The following is a 22,202-nucleotide window of genomic DNA, read 5'->3' as shown; positions in this document are numbered from 1 at the left end:
CCTTTTGCCTTTCCATTACTGGGCTGACATTCAGAAAAGAGACAGAAATAGAGTGGATTTTGGTGTAAATAAATTAAATTTTTATGTTTGCTTTGAAATCATTCATATTACAAATCACAGTCTGCAGTTTATCGTAAAAAGTAAGTAAGTAAGTAAGTAATTACTTGAACGAAAAGCCAGCTCTTGAAGGGAAAGGATTAGAGAATCTTTTTTTTTAATTACTGTACTGTGCCATTTAATCAGAACATAAATAAATAAAATACATAAAACAACATGACTGACAGCTGAAAATGTCTTTAAGAAATCCATCGCAGTCCTTGCTGCCAGATCTGCCCGTTTTGGTTTCCTCTTTACCCGGTTTCCTCACAATCCTGTCTTACATGAGTCCAGAACACTGTATCTGGAACCTTTACTTGGCTCAAATGATGGTGGTGATGAGAGTCTCACTGTCTTCACTGGGGTCATTATGACAGGGCAGATGCTCTCTGAGCATACCGGGAATCAAACCTGGATTCAGGGCGTCAGGAAATCCCGCTGCCTTTGTCAGCCATACTGGTCGACAACTGTCCAGTGTCACCAGACTCAGCCAATAACCTGGCTTCTTGTAGCAACCGGCCGGCCAGAGCACCAAGCAGGCGTCAGCTCACAGTGTCAACATCAGGTTGGCATGTCAGCGGTTCGTCTGGATGTTTCATCATGCCTTGAAGCACCTCAAGACAGCGTCCCAGGATGCACCTCTCTTCCAGTCGCAGTGACCTGACCACGTCTAGCTGCTCCCTGACTGACTGGTCACGCTGCCGCAGGAGGTCTGAGATCTAAACACACACAGAGCACACGAAGAAATCAGGTCTAGTGTTGCATCACTGGAAACCAGTTTGATGCCTGGTGGAGTGCGTGTGCACGTACACACACCTTATCCAGAGCCGTGTGTGTGTCTTGTAGTAGTCGCTGACAGAGAGTCTTAGCGGTGCGGATGCTCCACTCTTCCCTCTCTTCACACACCGCCTGGCCAAGCAACACTGCCTTCCACTGGTGACTATTAAAATAGACACACTCACATATTTAGAGCAGAATAAGCAAGTGGCCCTTACCTTTTATGTAGTGTGTGTGTGAAGACTTACTAGAGGGTTTGTGGCATGGACAACAGTCTGAGAGCTGTCATCAGCCTCCAACTGGGGCCTTCGCTGGATACAGTGAGATTACTGAAAGGGAGGGAGAACAAGGGGAGTTCAAATTATTATTTTCTGCATCACATTTTAGATTTATTTTGTTTTTATTTAAACTCTGTGTGAAATTTTCAGCCGAAATATAAAAAAAGGACAGCTTTAAGCTGGTTTACCGCCTTCGAGCAAAGAGATTAAACAGGAGAAACATGGGAGAAAACATGTTTCCCAAAATGGAGGATCGTTCCTTTATCTTCTATAACACTGCACTAATTGTAATATCTGCACTTATTGACACTGATATTATGCATTGTCATGGTCTGTGTAATTATACCCACAGAAAAAGAACAATAAGGATGCAAATGGACTCACTGAAGGAGGTTGTTGCCTTTGAGGAACTTGATCTTCTGGTTCAAACTCCTGTCGCCTCTTAAAACATCACAAAGGAGATCTGAAGGAATGGGGGTCAAACACACAGGTACAAACGGAAAAACGGGAAAAAATTACCTTATGACCTGAATCTTTCGTAACTTTACTCACGACTAAAAAAAATAACAAGATCTACAAAAGATGTCAAAAAACATAAAAACCGTTTTGCCACAAATATTGCAAACGTTAACCTGTGTTGCCTCAAAGTAAATCTGGAGTTGCTGCAGAGACAAACACACGAACAGTACTTCAGTGCTGTTTCCATCTTTCCAGCTGGAGTTTACCTGTGTCTACATAGACCACACTGTGGGGGTTGCCGGGGGCGACAAAGCCGTACTCTAGCAGCAGACGCTGGTTATCATGGGAGCCGTAGTTTATGAAGGCCTGCTGGTAGCGCAGTGTCCCGGACACGCTCCTGATTTCGTAGCATCTTGTCACGTCGTTGAAACTTGCCTTTACCTGGGAAAAAAAACATATTTTTGATGGTGTCTGTGAAAACTCATCTTTGGGAAGCAGAAGACATCACATATTCTGTATGTGAAGGAAATGCTCGGTTATTAGATACACAACATCTACTGAGTGCTTTTACGTAAGGCTGTGAACGTAAAGCGTATGTTTACCTGCACGTCGGGCCGGTGGTTAAGCAGGTCCAGGAAAGGAGCTAATGCATAAACATCCTCTCCAGACAGGAAGTCGTTGGATGGCTGGGACATGAAGACAGAGCGTGTGTTGACGCTACACCATGCCCACCTGGGGGGAGACGGGGGAGGTAACGGCTTAAAAACCTGAGAGACGAATAATCCGATAAATTTTAGCCCTGAAACGATTGTCATAAACCATTGTAGTGGATGTTAATTCAGAGGTCCCCTCATTAAAAAAAAAAAAGTTAAAATAAATAAAGTGCAGCTTTCTCAGCTTTCTTGAAAATGTATCTGACTGACATGTTGGACGTGCGTGCGTGCATACTGGCGCATACCTCACCGCTTCATATGTCAACACCTCCTCCACAGGCCGACTCAGGATTGGCTGCAGGGATCTGGATCAAACACAAATCACTTGCAGCTTGGTACGTCTTTTGACACTGTTCAAATGAGGAAGACTGGGATCTTCTGAAGAGTTACACATTTTTGAGTGTGTGCGGATACACGTTGTATTTTTTTGGCGTGGATTTGACGGTAGCATGTCGCCGCCGTAGGAACCTGGACTCCCGCATCAATGCTGCCTTTACATCAAGGACCTCTAAGCCTTGGACTTTATCGTGTCATCCTTGACTTTTGCAGATACTGTATGTGACCAGGGGTCCCCTCTCTCTCACTGTGTCAAATATACTAAACTAAAATTTCAAGCAAGAAATGAAGGAAGGAACGTGGAAGGGAGCGTAGAAGACCATCATCCAAATACCACAGATACTACTCATCAAACAGCCCCTTTGGATTTAATTTTGATTCTTTCAGCAAAGATCCTGTGCTTCGCAAAATCTCACATCCTGCACGTCATGTCACGCAGTGTGCAGCTTGCTTCAGTGACCTGTGTGCCGGACTCACCCGAAGAAGTCCTGATTGGAGGAATGGATTTCTCGCACTGCCTCCCTCTGCTCTGCGGCCCGCCTTCGCACGCTGGTGGGCAGAACGGCCATGACGTCATCGGGGAAACAGGCGGGGCAGGTGTAAGTGGCGGGCAGCACGTCGATGTAGGGGAGCCAGTCGGAGGCCTCTCCTCGGTGCCGCTCGCACACCAGGAAGACACAGAGCGCCAGCAGGGGAGAGAGACGGCGTTTCCAGCTGCGGAGAGAACAGTAGTGACAGATTGGTTCGTTCTCATTCTGGCTCCTTCGCTCGCACCCTGTCAGCTCCACCTCCACCTCCGCTTTAGTGCAGAGTTGTGGCAGGAAGTAGAAATGAACTATAAAACCCTCCTGACAGCAAGTCTGAACAGGCACTGACTTTACCAGACTCCGCCAACTCCACATGGAATCCCACACGCCGGAGAACGGAGGGTTTGACTGTACAGTTGTTTCTGGGCCTCAGAAAAGATCATGTTTGCGTCACAACATTTCATATTTATATTCACTAATGTGGGAGGGCGTGTTTCTGCGTTTACCTCTTGAAATACTGTCCCAGGTAGCTGTTCAGAACAGCTGAGGTCGTGAGGAGACAGTGCTCTGGGAGAGAAATCACCAGCTGGCCAGGCTGACAGAAGAACAGAGTCAAACAGAGAGAGATGTAAACACTCTGCCACTGTTACAGGCCGCACCACAGAGCATCGCTGCTTTTCTACACTGCTGATGCAAAACACTCGATCGACAGATTTTTTTTTTTTTTAATACCTGCATGACGCATCGAACGCCGAAACTGTCTGGCTGGGCGACAAACTCACTAATTGACCGTCCGCCTCAAAAGTCATCGCTGTAGATTATTTATTAAAACACATAGGTCTGTATTAGCTGGCTTACCTTGATAGTTTTGAGAGTCTGCAGTCCTCTGCCCGTGTCTGCACGGAGAGGGGCAGGACACGGACACACACACACACACACACACACACACACACACACACACACACACACAATCTTTAACAGGAGTTCTGCAGTGTTAAATCAAGTTCAATTTAAAACTTTTTAAGACTTTTTTAATACAGCCCAGAATGAAATTCAATACCTTTTTCACGTTCATACCGGTCAAAGAATGACGGAAAAACAAACAATAACTTCTACGGTTATTTATTAAGTACGTGAATTTATTGAAATTTAAATCACATTTTTGTCTACAATTCCCAGCCTTATGTAACAATATTTCCTTGTAATATAATTAATGAGTTATCATAACCTGGAGCCATGTATGAGTTACTGAGCTGGCCTGCAGGGCACAGGCCTGGAGCCCGAGGGTTCAGGTGGCCCTGGGCCACAGCCTCTGTATTGAGTGACTGTGCCTATGCCTTTCTCTGAGCGTCACAGAGCTCGGTTAAAAGTCTACAAACTCAGGCAAAACTTTCCTCAAGAGACGCAAAACAACTACAATGAGACGCAAAGTGACTACAAACAGAGCGGCCGTGTATCTTTCAGTCTGACAGTCCCATGTAGGAGGGGCGGCGGGGGTTTTACTTGGTACTTTGTCTCATAATCCTTCCATGCCTGGACCCAGTTAAGCTGCATTTAAAGCTTTCTAATACCTTCTAATGCCCAAATGCTTTTTAAAGACGTTTCAAGACCTGCAGATACCACCTCATTAAATTCGGCACTTCCATCAAGCATTTTATGCAGTATTCCAATATCCCTGCTGTCACATTCAACGAAACTGGAAGTGCAAACGATTATCACACTTACTTACACACATAATCTGTCACTCCGTGTACATTTTTTGCAGCAGTACGGATGGAATGCCTCATCAGACGGCTAACAACTAACGTCTAACCAGTAAACAAACCCACTGAGGTTATATAAACACTCCTGAGGATACGCAAGACAAAGTAGGACACCGGAGTCGTACCGGTGAACAGGGCTGGCTGCAGCAGTGCTGAGGTGAATCCTCGTTGGTGAAGAAACTTCATCAGCCTCACATACGGCAGCTGGTGACACAGAGAGACTGAAGAAACAGAGAGAGAGACAGACTGGTGATGGAAGAGATCAGCAGGGAGACCAGCATACGCTGAAACTGTCTACAGGAGTTTAGTAACAACAGAGCAGTAAACTTGTTTATACCAGACTGGACAGTGCTTTCGCATTTCTGCCTCCTCTTCCTTGCAGCTCGTCCAGCCCGACGGCTGCAACCCCCCATGACCCAACCTGAACCTGGGATCTCCCCCCCTGCAGTGGAAAAACACACAATAAACACACCGTGACATGGCCAAAGGTCCAGTGAAACCAACCACACGGTATTCACAGCTTCGCTACAGCATTTGGCGACTTTCTGAAGTTACCAAGCCGATTTAAATTCCCACAATTACTTTTTCTTCAGATCACTATGAACAAAGTGTGATAACCATAAATAACACCACAGTAAAGATTCTCTCTTGTCCAGTTTAACACAACAGTCCTGCAAGAAAAACCTCCTTTCATTGAGGTTATAAGGATCAGTTTTTGTTGGACGCGTAGGGAGTCCAAACTTTTGCACACGTCACAATTACTGTTGACTTTTTCCCCCTATTCTTTAGTTCACGAAGTAAAAGATACATAAAACTGTGAGTGGAAGTAGGAAAGAGAAAAGAGTTTTTGGCCTGGGACTTAAAGAGTTATTCTGGGGGGTTAAAACATGCCCAACGAAACGCCTAACATGGACACACCTCACCGTAAACCGCATGTCCTCTACTGGACAGGTAGCCACACCTTTTAAGACAGATTTTGAACCACTGGGTCACATGACATGGGAGCTATTGAAATAACATTATATTTCTTTTAAAATATTCCTCATAAATGGACAAAACATGAATATACCATGAATCATTTATTAGCAAAAAAAAACCTGTCACTTCCCTGATTAATATTTATGCAAGTGAACAGAATGACGCATTATTATTTAACCTTTTAATTTTGACTCATGTATGAATCCCCCGTGCAAGTCAGCGTGTGCAGCTGTTATGGAAAAGAACAGCCCAGGTAACAACTTCAGTCCGAGCAGGTCTGATCCCCCGAGTTTAACGTCGAGGTGCGGGGGGAGACACCTGCCCTCGAGGCGTCTGCTTTGGCACGCGAGACGGCGGCAACTGCATCCGCTTCGCGTGCGGCGTCGACGAGTTCGGGAAGTTTTCGAGCCCCGGGCGGGGGGAGGGGGTTGACTGTCGTCAGGTCAATGGAAAGGCCCCGGTGGTGGTTAAGGGACCGGCCAAAGAGAGATGGCAGAGTGAAGGGGAGCTAAGAAAGTAAAGGAAGATAATATTTAAAAAAAAAAAAAAAAAAAAAAAGCCCATTAGTTGGGAGTGCAGGGTCTGGAGGACGGAATAGTAACGGTCGTACTGGGCTAAACAGTTCTGTCGTGTCCCCCTGCGTACAGTATTAAACACCGACACACACCCATCATACACCGCACTGAAAGCGGCACCAAAGCTACCGCCAGGGAGTCTAATCACCAGCGTGGTCACTGTGGATGTAACAGAGCGAAAATCCAACTACAGTACCTGTAGAATATTCTCGTCTGTGTCAAAACCTTGACGGCGGATGCGACGGCGCCACCGGTGACTCTCACGCCCACGTGGTCAGTGTGTTTTTCTTCCGGGTAGGCGCAAAGCTTAGTGCGCGAATCGCCCTCCTCGCGCTCACTGTTCGGCAGGGCTCCGCTCCGATCAGCTCCGCGGCTCCACCGGCTCAGCTCCACCCCAGCGACGCGACACCAGCTCACGGTAAGACGCCCCGGGTTTTTCTCCTCGCAGTTAGTTGGTTATCAGGTCGCAAATGTAAAAGTGTTAAGTGTGTGTGTTTTTTTTCTTTCGTCTTCTTCTTTCGTTTGATAATGGCTCTGCTAGCATCTTGCCAGTCAGCGTTATGCAACGCGAGGTGCGTGAGGTCAGGCGAGAAGTCGTCGTTCAGAGCTTCAGTCCCTGATGAAACGGGCAACTCTTGATTTTACCCCTCGTCTTCAGCTGCGACTTATTATTAAATTTGCCTTCACACCCCTGTTTGCAGTAATAATCCTGCACAGGTCCTTGCAAAACCAGCTTTCATGGAAGTTTGAATCAGGGCTAAAGGTAACAACAGTTGCCCGGGAGCTGATGGTATGACTGTGCACTTTTTTTTTTCTTTTGATAAACTTTAATATTATTATTTTTTTTTAAATAATTAAATGGTCATTTTTAAGCCGAAGCCACGGGTATCTTGTTGGCTCTAGAGCCACATTTAAAGCTGTTTTGTCATTAAATGTATCAACTGAGACATTAAGATTTTAATGTTTAAATCATAGTAAACAAACTTTTAGTTGCTTTATTCCAGTTTTCTTAGATTATCAGACAATTACACTCGGATTTCTCACTGTTCTATCGTTGAAATTGCCACCATGACTCAGCAAATCTTATCTCATTTGAATCAGCCAACTCATTTCATCAGATAGCTGACTCGGTTTATTTGGATAGAGTTGTGGAAGTCTCTGGTCCCCCAATGGCTGATAACTGTCTGTGTGTGTGTGTGTGTGTGTGTGTGTGTGTGTGTGTGTGTGTGTGTGTGTGTGTGTGTGTGTGTTCATGCATTTAATGTGTATCTATTGCTGGTTAATATGTGGGCTCGAACACTGATGTCTCTCTGTGGACAGACATGTCCACCAGGGTTGCCGTGGTAACGGGCAGTAACAAGGGCATCGGTCTGGCCATCGTCCGGGCGCTCTGCAAGCAGTTCCAGGGAGACGTTTACCTCACCGCCAGAGATGTGTAGGTGACTCACAGGTGGCCCTTTGTCACATAATCCGTCCACGCGTCTGCTCCACTACAGTTCGGACTGAGTTATTGTACCTTTTTTTTTCTACGCGACATTTATTTGGCGGATATAGTTTCTTGTCACTTCAGAAATTAAAGTTTTCTGTGTATAAACAGGAGGAGCTCATGGTGCATTTTTATAAATTAAACTACCAAGCGGCATATAGAATGCTTTCCGTTAAAGAAGATGCTCTGTAGAGCACAGATCTCCACTAGGGCCAGTGTCAAACAACATCAACCAGACTTCAGAGGAAGAAAATTCAAATTAATAGCAAATGATCCGGATCTGCCCCACAATTTAATGGTTTCTTCCCTGGCCCGCACATCATCCCCTCCATAATCCTGCCGACAAACACACAAACAAATAAACAAACAGACCCCGGATGAAAACAATTTACAAGATTGATATTCTTAAAAGAATAAAGACAAAGTGAAATGAAATTCAGACTTTACGCTCTCGTCGCAGCGGTCGCGGTCAGGAGGCAGTGGAGTCTCTTGTCTCAGAGGGACTGAAGCCCATGTTTCACCAGCTGGACATCAACGACCTGAGCAGCATCACCACCGCTGCTGCTTACTTCAAAGACAAGTATGGAGGAGTGGACGTGCTCGTCAGTAATGCTGGGATAGCATTCAAAGGTAGGACCAGTACGATACATTGATATACTGTGTATTATACTACACCGGAGCCATACACGCAAGAATGTTAAACTATGTCAGTATCACTACTGTGACTATGACTCAGACATATTGAACCGGTATGAAATTAGAACCAGCACCACCAGCATCGGTCTTTGGTTAAATTGATTGAATTGGTCATTTTTGCTTTTTATTTTACAATTATTCAAAAATTATTCCATCTTAGAGAACATCATATATATATATATATATATATATATATATATATATATATATATATATATATATATATATATATATATATATAATCTCTTATTATTATTGTTTTTTTATTGTAGTAATCTGATAGAAAGAATCCTTTACTTCCACATTGTTCTACTAATTATTGCTTTAAATGTGCAGTCATTTTAATCACTATGTCCTTTTTTGACATAAAATCTGTTTGTTTTTTGTTTTTTTTAAATGGAATAAAACTAAAAATATGTTCACTAGTAACAATATGAGTTATATATTACGTATTTGGGTTTGAGAATATATTTGAACTGGGATGCTTTTATTTGTGCCCATTTTTCATCCCTAATTAAAGGTAGAGTTAGCGATTCTAATCTAATACGACCTGTTTTAGAGTATCCACTTCAACGCCGTATAAGACGCTCTGGATTCCGCCATCGCGTCGTTGCCCTGGCGATGCGCGTCCATGAATTTGGTTTGGGGGCGCTTCTGAAGGAGCACTGAAGGGAGGGACATTTAGGTCAAATATCAACAGCCTTTCTCCAGAATCGCTTACTCCCCCCTTTGACTGACTGGCTCATTGAGACAAGAAATGGCCTAAGAAAACAGTATTGCTGACGTTTGGAGCGGCCACTGTGAACTGAAGGAGGCCACGAACAAGGAAGCGACAGCCGCATCATGTTAACGCTCACTCTTGCTCTCTTCAGTGGCAGACAAAACTCCCTTCGCAGTCCAGGCAGAGGTGACCCTTAAGACAAACTTCTTCGCCACCAGAGACATGCTGACTCACTTCCTGCCGATCATCAAATCGGGAGGTAAGGACGCAGGACTGGACCGGGTCTCCTGTCTGCCTACTTGCTGTCTTAATAAACAGCTCGGTGCACATCCTACTTTACAGTTTTAAAAAACTGCTTCTTTTTTGACTGAGAATATGAACTGCAAACAGAAACGTAGATTTTTATAGTCGTTTGTAGTAACTTCCTCTGCCCTGAGTAATGTCTGCAGGTGTTCTCCAGCTTCACCAATAAGTTGTAGAGGTGACAAATTAGTTTAAAAAAATAAAAAAGTTGAAATTACAATTTCCGTTTGGTTTGACATATTGCGAGAGAGACTGAGACACACAAAGAGGCTTGGTGAGCAGTAAGCATCTTCAGACATCCGCTGTGTGTGTGTGTGTGTGTGTGTGTGTGTATTTTAGGTCGCGTGGTGAATGTCTCCAGCTTCGTCGGCTCCCGTACTCTAAACCAGTGCAGCCCCGCCCTCCAGCAGCGTTTCCGCAGCGAGGACATCACAGAGGACGAGCTGGTGGGACTGATGCAGCAATTCGTCGACGAGACCAAGAAGGACCAGCACAAGCAGGGCGGCTGGCCTGAGACGGCGTATGGGGTGTCCAAGACTGGACTGACGGTATGACTGATCAGTCTGTCTGCGGAGTGTTAATCGGCTGTCTCACCGGTTCAGGTCTTTAAACCGTGTAAATATGCAGGAAAAGTCAGGCGAGGCGGGTTTCATATCGACCTCTACGCTGAAAATGCTTCTTTAATGCCACTTTTCCTTGCATAGACACATTGATTATACATACATGTATCTGTGTTTGTGTGTGTGTGTGTGTGTGTGTGTGTGTGTGTGTGTGTGTGTGTGTGTGTGTGTGTGTGTGTGTGTGTGTGTGTGTGTGTGTGTGTGTGTGTGTGTGTGTGTGTGTGTGTGTGTGTGTGTGTGTGTTTTTTAGACCCTGTCCATGATCCTGGCTCGTCGTCTGTCCAAGGAGAGACCGAATGACGGGGTAATCACTGACACATATGACAACTTTTAAGCCTCCATACATCATACAAGCTTGTTTCAACAGATAGATGTATAAATAAAGTTGAATGGGACTTTATATGCTGCAATATGTTTTCATGATATACTGTGTAGAATGACTTCATAATAAATACGTCACAAGAAAATACTGTAAATGACAAAATGAAGGACAGTGTCCTTGTAAGCGTTCATTCTTTGTCACGTTTGTGGCTTTGTGTCCAGTGAAGCCTGACTGGGAGATTATTATTTTTACAGATCTTGCTGAATGCCTGCTGTCCAGGATGGGTGCGCACCGACATGGCTGGTCCGAAAGCCCCCAGGTCACCAGACGAGGGCGCCGTCACTCCGGTCTACCTGGCCCTGCTGCCGCCCGGAGCCACAGCGCCTCACGGAAAGTTTGTCAATGACAAAGAAGTTCAGCCGTGGTGAAAGGGTTAAAGGACTGTGTGTGTGTGTGTGTGTGTGTGTGTGTGTGAGAGTGCACACGTGTGTGTGTGTGTGTGTGTGTGCGTGTGCATTGAATGCAACAATAATCACGTTTTACTCTTTGGAAGTGCTGGTTAATTGCAAGTGTTTTTGACAGAGCTCCATTTTTGCTTTGTTTCACTTTTCCTCCAGTTGTATAAATATTTTTATATTTTGTTACACGGAAAGAAGAAATTTTGCCTTGAAATGGATGAAAGTTAAATGTTCTGAAATCAAAGAAAATGCTTTTCCACAATACAGTGGATTTTCATCAAGATTCCACATTGCTTTCATGTCAAAAACAATAAATGAACTTCAGAATAAACAATACCGATGTTAGTTAATGAACAAGGATAAAATGAGTGAAAGGACAATACACAAACATTGAATGGGCCAAAATTACATATAAATATAGATTGTAAAATTACATTGTACATATCAAATCCCAGGTAACGGACTAGCAGCAACAGGTGAGGTATTCAAAGAGCCCCCTTGTAGCTGCTGGGATGGCCTTCTGGGATAAACGGTCACGTGAAAGGCACAAAGCAGTTTCCACACGCTGGTTCTTCGCTTTTTTCTGACACACCTGGATAAAGACCTTCAATGATATCCAACATCCACTGGGTGTTGGATATGATTCTCTTGTCTAATGTCTGGTCTAATGTCTGAAAGCAAAGCAAAAATAAATACAGCATGTCCAACCAAAAAAAAAAAAAAAAACATGAAACAAGCATCGCACAATCTGGAAAAACTTTCACAACGTTTAAAGTATCACAGTAAAACACATTACCTCCATAAACTCAGCACATAATGACACAATGCTCAAGTTCATGACTGGCTTTCACAGAGTTTAGCAGTTGATGGACATAAAACCAAAACCATAATTACTCATATTACTCCTGGGTACACTGGTGTGTGTCTGTGTGTGTGTGTGTGTGTGTGCATTGAATGCAACAATAATCACGTTTTACTCTTTGGAAGTGCTGGTTAATTGCAAGTGTTTTTGACAGAGCTCCATTTTTGCTTTGTTTCACTTTTCCTCCAGTTGTATAAATATTTTTATATTTTGTTACACGGAAAGAAGAAATTTTGCCTTAAAATGGATGAAAGTTAAATGTTCTGAAATCAAAGAAAATGCTTTTCCACAATACAGTGGATTTTCATCAAGATTCACATTGCTTTCATGTCAAAAACAATAAATGAACTTCAGAATAAACAATACCGATGTTAGTTAATGAACAAGGATAAAATGAGTGAAAGGACAATACACAAACATTGAATGGGCCAAAATTACATATAAATATAGATTGTAAAATTACATTGTACATATCAAATCCCAGGTAACGGACTAGCAGCAACAGGTGAGGTATTCAAAGAGCCCCCTTGTAGCTGCTGGGATGGCCTTCTGGGATAAACGGTCACGTGAAAGGCACAAAGCAGTTTCCACACGCTGGTTCTTCGCTTTTTTCTGACACACCTGGATAAAGACCTTCAATGATATCCAACATCCACTGGGTGTTGGATATGATTTCTTGTCTAATGTCTGGTCTAATGTCTGAAAGCAAAGCAAAAATAAATACAGCATGTCCAACCAAAAAAAAAAACATGAAACAAGCATCGCACAATCTGGAAAAACTTTCACAACGTTTAAAGTATCACAGTAAAACACATTACCTCCATAAACTCAGCACATAATGACACAATGCTCAAGTTCATGACTGGCTTTCACAGAGTTTAGCAGTTGATGGACATAAAACCAAAACCATAATTACTCATATTACTCCTGGGTACACTGGTGTGTGGTGCGTGTGTGTGTGTGTGTGTGTGTGCGTGTGCATTGAATGCAACAATAATCACGTTTTACTCTTTGGAAGTGCTGGTTAATTGCAAGTGTTTTTGACAGAGCTCCATTTTTGCTTTGTTTCACTTTTCCTCCAGTTGTATAAATATTTTTATATTTTGTTACACGGAAAGAAGAAATTTTGCCTTAAAATGGATGAAAGTTAAATGTTCTGAAATCAAAGAAAATGCTTTTCCACAATACAGTGGATTTTCATCAAGATTCCACATTGCTTTCATGTCAAAAACAATAAATGAACTTCAGAATAAACAATACCGATGTTAGTTAATGAACAAGGATAAAATGAGTGAAAGGACAATACACAAACATTGAATGGGCCAAAATTACATATAAATATAGATTGTAAAATTACATTGTACATATCAAATCCCAGGTAACGGACTAGCAGCAACAGGTGAGGTATTCAAAGAGCCCCCTTGTAGCTGCTGGGATGGCCTTCTGGGATAAACGGTCACGTGAAAGGCACAAAGCAGTTTCCACACGCTGGTTCTTCGCTTTTTTCTGACACACCTGGATAAAGACCTTCAATGATATCCAACATCCACTGGGTGTTGGATATGATTTCTTGTCTAATGTCTGGCTCTAATGTCTGAAAGCAAAGCAAAAATAAATACAGCATGTCCAACCAAAAAAAAAAAAAAAAACATGAAACAAGCATCGCACAATCTGGAAAAACTTTCACAACGTTTAAAGTATCACAGTAAAACACATTACCTCCATAAACTCAGCACATAATGACACAATGCTCAAGTTCATGACTGGCTTTCACAGAGTTTAGCAGTTGATGGACATAAAACCAAAACCATAATTACTCATATTACTCCTGGGTACACTGGTGTGTGTCTGTGTGTGTGTGTGTGTGTGTGTGTGTGTGAGAGAGTGAGTGACGGGTTAAACAATGATGCCTAAACCTTTGTAAGTGCTGGCTCATCGCTGGTGTTTATGATAAAATTACATTTTCGCTTTGTTACACTTTCCCGTTGGAATTATTCGCCCATCAGCCACAACATTAAAACCGGTAACTGGTTTTAATGTTGTGCCTGATCGGTGTAAACATTAAAAAAAAAAAAAAAAATTATAATTTTGTCTTTTGTTTTAATTATTTATAGATAGATAGAGATAGATAGATATAATAAACTGCTTTTCTACAATACATTGATTTTTTTTCATTGGCATTGACATTACATTACTTTCAGGTCAAAAACATAAATTAACTTTAAAATCCAAAAACACTGTCTAAATGCTAATGACCAAGGACCAAATTAGGGAAAGGATTGTACAGACACACAAACACTGAATTACAAAAAATACATCTAAATATAGGCCATAGAATTATTTCAGGTAGATGTCGTGTCTGGTTCAAGGTCTGAAAGCAAAAGTGCAAAATTATCAGGTGTGTTCGGTTTCCATGAATACAAAACAGATATAAAGGTCAAGTCAAATGTAGGTTTCCCTGCAGTAAAATGGTTAACAATATAACACGCACCTAGTAATTCTACTCAATAGACACATTTATGGAGAGAGAGAAGTAATGACACACACACACACACACACACACACACACACAGCCAACAATAAAGAAACAGTCTTCCCTGAAGAGATAGTAATAGAGCAGACATATGACATATGACATAAACACGGCATCATTTCTCAGCAACGTGTGTGTTCGTGTGTGTTGTGTGAGTGAGGGTGATATAGCTGCACAGCTGGCAGAGCACACAGAAAACCCCTGAGTCATCCGATCTGAGATCAGGTGTCACTGTCACCTCGTGTGTCACTCAATTTTTTATTTTTATTTTTTTTCAAAACATGAATTATCAGTAAACTCCAAAAACTCCTGAGGGATTCGTTCAAATCTACCAAAACTGATTCACAGTTTTGTTTAGTTTCTGGAGACGATATTTAAAAACATTTTACAACACGTGTCCAGAAGTGAGGACGCAGTGACAATAAGTATCCTCACGTACTCTGCAAACAACATGTCCTAACTTGCCAAATGTGTGATCACATTAAAACATCTCTGTGTCGATCATCACCACGTTTGATTTCTTTCAGGGTTTTATCTAAATATTTGAAATGCTGGAGAATATTGAAAACCTGCACGGCGTTGATACTCACTGACCTCAGATGTATTTATAATTCAGCCTGTGATTTAATTTATTTATTTATTTATTTTTTGGTGCAAAATGTAGGAATTGCCACACACTAAAGTCTGTAAGACGTTCAGAGCATGTAAGAATAAGTATTTAAAGAGTATTTTTTGCCAAATTTTAAGATTTTTTTTTTTAGTCTTAGATTAACACGTATGCTATGTGTGTAACCGTAGAGGGGAAACTCCTGCAGCCTCCAAGTTCCCATAAATTTTGCCAACGACATTGAGTTCGGTGTCCTCGGTTGCGGCTACGGCACTGCTTTCGTTACTGTTATTTTTTTGCAGGATCAAATGATTAGAGTAGGAAACAAAAAGCCCGCTTATACCAATATCGCATGTATTTTGACTTTGCCCTGAGGTGTTTTCTAGCACAATATAACATATCTATATATCTATAGACATCTATAGATATATAGATGCGTACAACTGGATTTTGATTTCTCTCTCCACCGCTTGATTGAAATCCAAATGCCCAAAGCACTTGTCAATGCCAAGTGCGGAGAAGGTCAGAGAAGAAAATCGCATTCATACTGTTTTTCCAGAGATAAGAGCGTGATTTGTACAAAAATTGTTCCTGTGGAAATCCAGATTTTCCTGCTTTATCTCTCGTGCCTCCCTCTTTTGTCTGCTTTAAGTCTTTGAGTCAATAACACAGTAGACTGTATGAGGCTGTGTAGAGTTTATATGTCCTGTGCGTGTGTGTGTGTGTGTGTGTGGGAGAGCTATAGTCCTGTCAGACGAGAGTAAAACCCCGATTACCTCATAGATAAAAAACAAATCCACGCAGCGAGAGAGAGGCGGAGAAATGGCCAGAGACAGAGGCAGAGATGATAATCCTCTAATCCCCGCTGTCTGCCACGGGCAACCCCCATCACACGCGTGCTTTGATAATCACGGTGACCAGCGGTTGCCATTGGCTGTAATTGCCGCATGAGCATTATAATTACGTTATGGATCCTGTAGCGGGGAATTCCCTCAGAGCGGAAACACAGCAAGTGATGGCAACATACACGGTCAATCAATACAAACAGTGTCCCCCCCATGGCACGTGATTGGATTTGAGGGGAACTGCCTTTACTGACGACTGATTCTAATTTATCTGAACTTAGCAGCCACTAGTTATCTCGCGTAGTTGATATTTTGTGTGATGTTAAATAGGTTTAAATTGAAACTCCATTTGCTAAAGACAAAAATAAGAACTGCTCCTTGACTTCATGGCTAAGTTACTGGAGCTACTCTCTACTAAGTTTTCACTGTTTACTGTCTTTTCAATGTATGCCAGTAGTTTTGACCAGACCACCTTTCAGGGGATGTTTGCATCACTACCCTGTTGGTTTGTACTGAACCATATTTTGGTTTATTTAGCTCCCACGTCTTTGTGCCACGCTCCTCTGCAGGAGGGTCGGACTGACGGAGGAGTCTGCCGCAGAGAGCCCCCCTCCGCGAATGTCGAGAACAAAATCGGAAAGTTCCAAGTGCGTGCCGTGCGGCGATTCTGACTGCGAGTCTTAAACACGCAAAAGTGAAGTAAACCTTAAAAAAAAAAAAAATGGCACCACGCGGGCTAAAAGAACAGTCAGCCGGTGTTCTCATGACGGGCTGTGAGCAGCACTCACTGGCCGACATTTGAGATGCGGTAAAAGGTCTCCTACCACCAGACAATGTATCCATCTCAGTCACGCATTCGTGGCATAACCTCCCGGAGAGGCCAATTAAACCACGTCCTATGTAACGTTAGTTCGCTCCAGAGCGAGCTGATTCCGTGCACCTGGTGCAGCCGAAGGTACTAATCCTCCCGTGCCGCATCAACATCTTACGACCCAGCCGAGTATGACTCTCTGATAAGTCACCCTCCATAAAGGGTATTTAAGCATTGATGAATGGCTTTATTAATAAATCATTTACTAACGCTTCATCGATCATTTACAAGCCAGTTACCATCTGGACCAAAATCCATTGAAACTTCTAAACATTTACAACTGCAAAATGAACGGATTAATGCAGGAGAATCCTTTTTATTAATGATTTATTAACCATCAGCTTCCAATAGGTTTGCAGTCATAAATGTTGGTAAGCTATTAATAAAGGATCACGAGTCTCTCAAAATAATTAACGCCTTTAAATCCATAATAAATGGAGACTTATCAGAAAGTGGCACCGCATGAAGACACGAACCTGTCAGGAGTCTCGTTCGGGGGACTACAGATTACACTCTGCAGTCGCGGTGACTTTTCCAAAAATGTCTCCGCAGCCCTTAGCTGTCCTCTTTTGATCCCGTCTCTTGGCAGGATGCGAGGACGCGTCACACAGACACTAATCCCAAAAATCACAAGAATGTTGTCACGAACATTAAGACTTAAGCTTCTTAACACTTTCTAAACTTTTCTTTGCATTCATACTTTTGTTCCTCGCAGCCTTTGGTTATTTGCCCCAGGGTAAACCCATCTAAACTCTAATTATATATATTTTTATATTTAGAGAACAGAGATGGCCAACCTCCTTAACCTGTCAAAAATTATGCAAACATGCAGCGGATGTGTGCTATATCCCAGTATGTGGTGTCAAGCTGATGAAAACGATGTGAGGATTAAGACCCCTAAAAATGCAAGAAAGCAAAAACGATTGTTGAATTCAAAGTTGGATCGCTGGCCTCACGATTACCTCGGACTGGACGTCACGACCGCAGCTTTCATCCTCCAGTACATGACGGTTTGTCACACACATACGCTAACTTTGGTATACCCCTCGTAGCAGGACTCTAGCCTGACCGCCAGCCGTCTCTGTGCCTTTAAAAAAAAAGTTGGAAGCAACGCCGTCGGCATCAGCTGGTGCAATAGGGGACGCCGAGATCCGAGTCAGGGTCGGTTCTAGGGTTTGTTCCTTTTGGACTGACCTCCATCCAGTCTTCTGACGTGCAGCCGGCCCACGCACAACTGTGTTTAACAGTTTGTGACTGGAAGTGTGTGTTGAATAGCCAGTAGGACATTTTTAAAAAAAGGGGCAGTAAGTACGATTTTCGACCGCAATGTGTCTGACGGATCTTTCTGATCAAAAAATGCAGAGGTCAGTTACCGCTCTCCCGTCCGTACAGTAGGGATGTAGCTTGAAATAGCAGCACTTTGGCCTAGTTCAGCACAGATTAAACAAAACCAAATATATAACGTCAGTGGGTGAGATTTAAGTGTGCCGGTGGGGGGCTTTTGTTACCCTTTGACAGCCAAAAGCTTACCAGTCTCTGTGGCGAGCTCAGCTATCTTGCTGCTGCCTCCCGCACGTTATAATGTGCACGAGAGGGTGGAATCGGCCTTTTGATTCAAGGCCCGGCAAGAAAACGAATCAGCATTCTTCCCAAAATGTTCCACTATTCCTTTAAGCGAGTGGACGCCTCTGACAAAGTGGGCCCAGTGCATCTTCAGAGGGCTCAAGATGCACCATCCTCCATATCCTTCCCCTCTTTCAGAAGGTTAATTTGGGGGCTCAGGTTAGGTCCTTTCATTCTGCCCTCCGCATTTTCTATCTTCTGTGGTTTTCTAAAGGATACGGATTGGCTTTTGTTTGGGCCTAACCTTTGATCCCCGCCCCCCCCTCGGAGCGATGCTTGCCGCAGAGCCTCTACAACCCATTTTAAATGGGCACAGCTTTATATTCCGGCCCTTTACTGCAGCTTCTTGTGATTATACAGCCCCCTGGAACAGCAAATCTGGACTCAGATTTGTTGCTTCAACCTCGTGTGAGACTCTGGCCTACTCCAGTGAGAATATCCCACATCTGGCCGAAGGGAAACCGGCAGTTTCTCTCCTCTACGGACAATAATCTCTGTGAGACGGGGTGTTTGTTGGAGTTTTCTTGGCTTTCAGTTCTGCTCTTTAGTTCATTACATTTCCTGTCAGGGACCATGCACAACAAATATGAATGTCCTACAAAAAGAAGAGATGCATTGTATCATCCTAATATGATGCTGATTTCCAGCCAGGAAACATAGCATCGGTAACCGACAATAACATCGAGAACAAACAATTCATCAGTTCATCAGACAGTTTTTCCAGCCAGACATGACTGAAGGTACAGGGTGACTACAGATCTGAGCGTCCCGCAGTCGTCTTTTCAAACTAGATTTAACATGTTTAAAAGACCCACACTCTCCGATAATCAGCGGTAACCAAGTCCACATCATGACTGCCCGAACTTAAAAAAAGGAGCTTTGACCAAACGATGCTGTGAATACAAAGTTAACCGCTCAAAGCTCAACATGTTACATTTACTGAGTACATCACGATGGTGATGCCGTCGTGGTTTCCTATCCAAGACTTTTAAGACTTTTAAGACTTGAACTGATTGGTTCTGAAGCTACCTCGGAAAATCTTTTGTTTGCGCTTGTAGGTGAAGTAAGACTTGTGACTGTTTTCCCATTCTTTTCGAAGCGAGACAGGAGAACTTAAGCCAGTTTGCAGCCGGCGCGCTCAGCGTCTCTCATGGGTGTGTGCGACTGCTGCCAGGTACTTTCAAACCTTACTGTGTAGCCGGGTGTATCAGTAATGACGCCGGTGATACTGCGCTGTTCCCCTCGGGGCCTGTCTCCTCGTTTGGTTTATTTCACTGGTGAAACTGTGTGAATCAGTGGGCCCGGCATCAGTCCAGGCATGTGGTTGGCATGGCCTCACGCCGTACCCGTCAGTGCTGTTTGCAATTCACACCGTTCACCACCGGATGTCGGCAAAGCAGTGCGTCGCGTTTACGGCTCTTCCTGCTCACAGCGTTTTAATACCTTTCCCCTCTGCGTTTGGTGTCTCAGCATGATCCTCCTGCCCCCCCCCTGTTCTGTCTCTCTGTGAGCTGATGTCAAATGTTGATTGAGTAGAATAAATAGACGTTATGCAGCCAGGAAACATCCACCGGTGTGTGTTCCTGAGTGACCTTTACGGGAATGGGGCATCCTCACAGAAGGAGGAAAATGTGAGAGCTAAGAGTCATTTTAGGTCAGTTTCCATTTATAGGTATAAGCGTTGCCGGTTCATGTTTGAATTTAGCTAATGCTAGGTTGAGGCTAAGGGGTTAGTGATCACATGTCATGTTTGTATGTCAGGAGAGAAATCCAGGTCCATGAAAAAGCAGGACAGCAAAGGGGAAAAAAACCCTTGCTTCTGTGCCGTTTCGGGACGGCTCCTCTCCAACAAAAGGTGCACGCTCAGTCGGTTTTCTTCCTTCTCCTCCCCTCTCCTTGCAGGGACATAAGCATGACTTCAAAGTCGGTAGCTGCTACACGGAGGGCATGCTGAACCCAAACGATCCGTCATCTCTCCAGCTGGGTGCATGTTCATTCCAGAGGCCTGTCCTTACAGGACCAGCCCCCCCCCCCTCCTCCTTCTTTTGCAATGGAAAGGACACCGTGCTGACATCAGATAGAGCAGAGTGTCTCTTTAGAGCCCCGACATGTAGAGGGGAAAAAAAAAAATTACAACATCGGCAGGGGATGCACCTCGGTGTAAAACAGACAGCAGGAAGGAGGTTGTTAGAGCTGAAGATGTTTGAACGGGTCTGAAGTTGCAGTAAAATGCCCCCACCTAGTGGACAAAGGAAGGAACCTACTCAGACTCTAGTGTATTTCAGTCAAGCGCATTAAAAATTATAGCAGAGGATAATGTATGTGAGTGATACACAGCAGTCTTGCACTTCAATGACGATACTTATTCACATTGTATTATTTGCAGTTTTGTAGATTTTGTTTCCTTGGCATGGATGTGTGTATTTGATGCGACATTATGTGATGGTCTTATCTTAATGTATTAACTTAATACTATCCTAATAATACTTCGTCATCATCATCAAATGATCAAAGGAAGTACCGTATGTATGTGAAACAGGTCAATCTCTATAATAAACCCACAGAAAACCCAGAGATGATCACTCAGCAGCTGAATTCTGATGTTGCTCTGTGTCTGCTTGATGTGTAAAATATGCAACTGTTTGCTAAAATCTTGGGCACATCAGCCTTGAAAAAAGGTCGTAATGTGTCAGTGTTTGGTTTACAGTTTTTTTCCTACTCCCACCAAGGCTAAAAAAATTAGAAAAATAAATCTGTTATTGCTGGTTCGGGTATGAACTCATCTGGCAAAGGTAACGAGAACTAACGGACTCTCCTGCTGCAAAGGTTTCGGGCAGCCAGTGTTGGAGATGAGCATCGGTCAACACTCACGGATGCCCAGCACCGAATCCCAAAGGAAGTGCTGCGCTGGCTTGTGTCCTACACGCACGTCTTCACATATCAAGTCATTAAATGTGTACATTTCTGCCATTTCGGTGTATCAGACATTATTACCCCGAAGAACCTCCTCTAAATAAGCGTGAACTCAGGGCAGACACTTTCATCTGGCGACAGGTTTATTTCTGGGCCTTGGAAGGAATCGGAACCGCGTCTCCTGCTGCGAACTTGAGGGAGTTTTGAACATTTTAGATGAAGCGATTACTCGCTAAACAAAAACATGACTGAAGAAAGAAAAGTCATTTTGGAATCCACTGTAAACATACTTGGTGACGTATTTAATCAGTACTGAACAGTATTCAGCCTTTTGCCTTCATGAGAAATATATCTGAAATGATTACATCTGTTCTCTTTTAATTTGGTTTAACCGACCTGGGCGTTACTTAAATAAGTGGTCTACGAGGTGAGAGGGAAAAGTGCCACTTCACTCCCATCTTTTGCGACAGGGGCAGCGGTGATCCGCCTCCATTCTGCTGTTCTTGCGACTGACTGCGACTTGTGGAGATAAAACGGATATCACCTCGGTAGATGTTCTCTCAAAAAGGAGCTTATGTTTTGAAAAGAGGTGATAAGACGCCTGGAGCCGAAAAACTAGCAGAGATCAAGGACGAGTGTGACAAAAGATAATCGTGTCAAAATAAATGAGAAATGATTATCAGTGAGAGGATAAAGACTTCTCTGTTTTTCAGTTTGCCCGGCTGCCACATGGAGGCATGGTGTTTTGAAAAGGAAATGGCCTTAAAAGAGAAAGCACAGGGAGGAGAAGAGGATGATGATGTACTGAATATCACAAAAGATCGCAGGTAAACGAAGACT

General features: G+C 43.3%; 2 protein-coding genes across 8 annotated transcripts; one reads left to right on the top strand and one right to left on the bottom strand.

The window, feature by feature from the left end:
- Positions 1-156: 156 nt before the first annotated feature.
- Positions 157-6,827, bottom strand: setd4 (SET domain containing 4). Of its 5 annotated transcripts, none has more exons than XM_040138720.1 (13): positions 6,699-6,827; positions 5,287-5,392; positions 5,075-5,170; positions 3,919-3,979; positions 3,693-3,781; positions 3,137-3,373; positions 2,569-2,628; positions 2,213-2,342; positions 1,877-2,051; positions 1,536-1,614; positions 1,122-1,202; positions 913-1,036; positions 157-815 (listed from the first exon to the last, which is right to left on the bottom strand). In XM_040138720.1, the coding sequence occupies exons 2-13, from the start codon at positions 5,307-5,309 to the stop codon at positions 639-641; spliced, it is 1,332 nt and encodes a 443-aa protein (XP_039994654.1). In that variant the 5' UTR covers positions 5,310-5,392; positions 6,699-6,827; the 3' UTR covers positions 157-638. The 5 variants fall into 5 exon arrangements, with proteins under 5 accessions (XP_039994654.1, XP_039994655.1, XP_039994652.1 ...); XM_040138721.1 differs by lacking the exon at positions 6,699-6,827 and adding an exon at positions 6,496-6,513 and having other exon boundaries at positions 5,287-5,393; XM_040138718.1 differs by lacking the exon at positions 3,919-3,979 and adding an exon at positions 4,045-4,082 and having other exon boundaries at positions 163-815.
- On the top strand, positions 6,822-11,442 carry cbr1 (carbonyl reductase 1). 3 transcript variants are annotated; one of them, XM_040138725.1, is made up of 7 exons: positions 6,822-6,920; positions 7,823-7,937; positions 8,449-8,618; positions 9,557-9,664; positions 10,048-10,256; positions 10,579-10,632; positions 10,905-11,442. In XM_040138725.1, exons 2-7 carry the CDS (start codon positions 7,825-7,827, stop codon positions 11,076-11,078), a joined length of 828 nt encoding a protein of 275 aa, XP_039994659.1. In that variant the 5' UTR covers positions 6,822-6,920; positions 7,823-7,824; the 3' UTR covers positions 11,079-11,442. The 3 variants fall into 3 exon arrangements, with proteins under 3 accessions (XP_039994659.1, XP_039994662.1, XP_039994661.1); XM_040138728.1 differs by lacking the exon at positions 6,822-6,920 and adding an exon at positions 7,167-7,265; XM_040138727.1 differs by lacking the exon at positions 6,822-6,920 and adding an exon at positions 7,190-7,292.
- The last annotated feature ends 10,760 nt before the right edge of the window (positions 11,443-22,202 follow it).

The sequence above is a fragment of the Xiphias gladius genome, chromosome 11 (genome assembly GCF_016859285.1).
Source record: "Xiphias gladius isolate SHS-SW01 ecotype Sanya breed wild chromosome 11, ASM1685928v1, whole genome shotgun sequence".
Classification (NCBI taxonomy): Eukaryota; Metazoa; Chordata; class Actinopteri; order Istiophoriformes; family Xiphiidae; genus Xiphias; species Xiphias gladius.
Note: the sequence above shows the minus strand (reverse complement) of the source record. Positions and strands in the feature narration are given on the sequence as shown.

Excerpts from the sequence above, each read along its gene's own strand:
- setd4 (XM_040138718.1), bottom strand. The coding sequence starts at position 5,362 with ATGGGGGGTTGCAGCCGTCGGGCTGGACGAGCTGCAAGGAAGAGGAGG. Across the intron at positions 4,083-5,074 it reads GCAGCCAGCCCTGTTCACCG|ACACGGGCAGAGGACTGCAG; the intron begins GTACGACTCCGG and ends CTCTCCGTGCAG. Across the intron at positions 1,203-1,535 it reads AAAGGCAACAACCTCCTTCA|TAATCTCACTGTATCCAGCG; the intron begins GTGAGTCCATTT and ends CCTCCCTTTCAG.
- cbr1 (XM_040138725.1), top strand. The coding sequence starts at position 7,825 with ATGTCCACCAGGGTTGCCGTGGTAACGGGCAGTAACAAGGGCATCGGT. Across the intron at positions 8,619-9,556 it reads TGCTGGGATAGCATTCAAAG|TGGCAGACAAAACTCCCTTC; the intron begins GTAGGACCAGTA and ends TGCTCTCTTCAG. Across the intron at positions 9,665-10,047 it reads GCCGATCATCAAATCGGGAG|GTCGCGTGGTGAATGTCTCC; the intron begins GTAAGGACGCAG and ends TGTGTATTTTAG.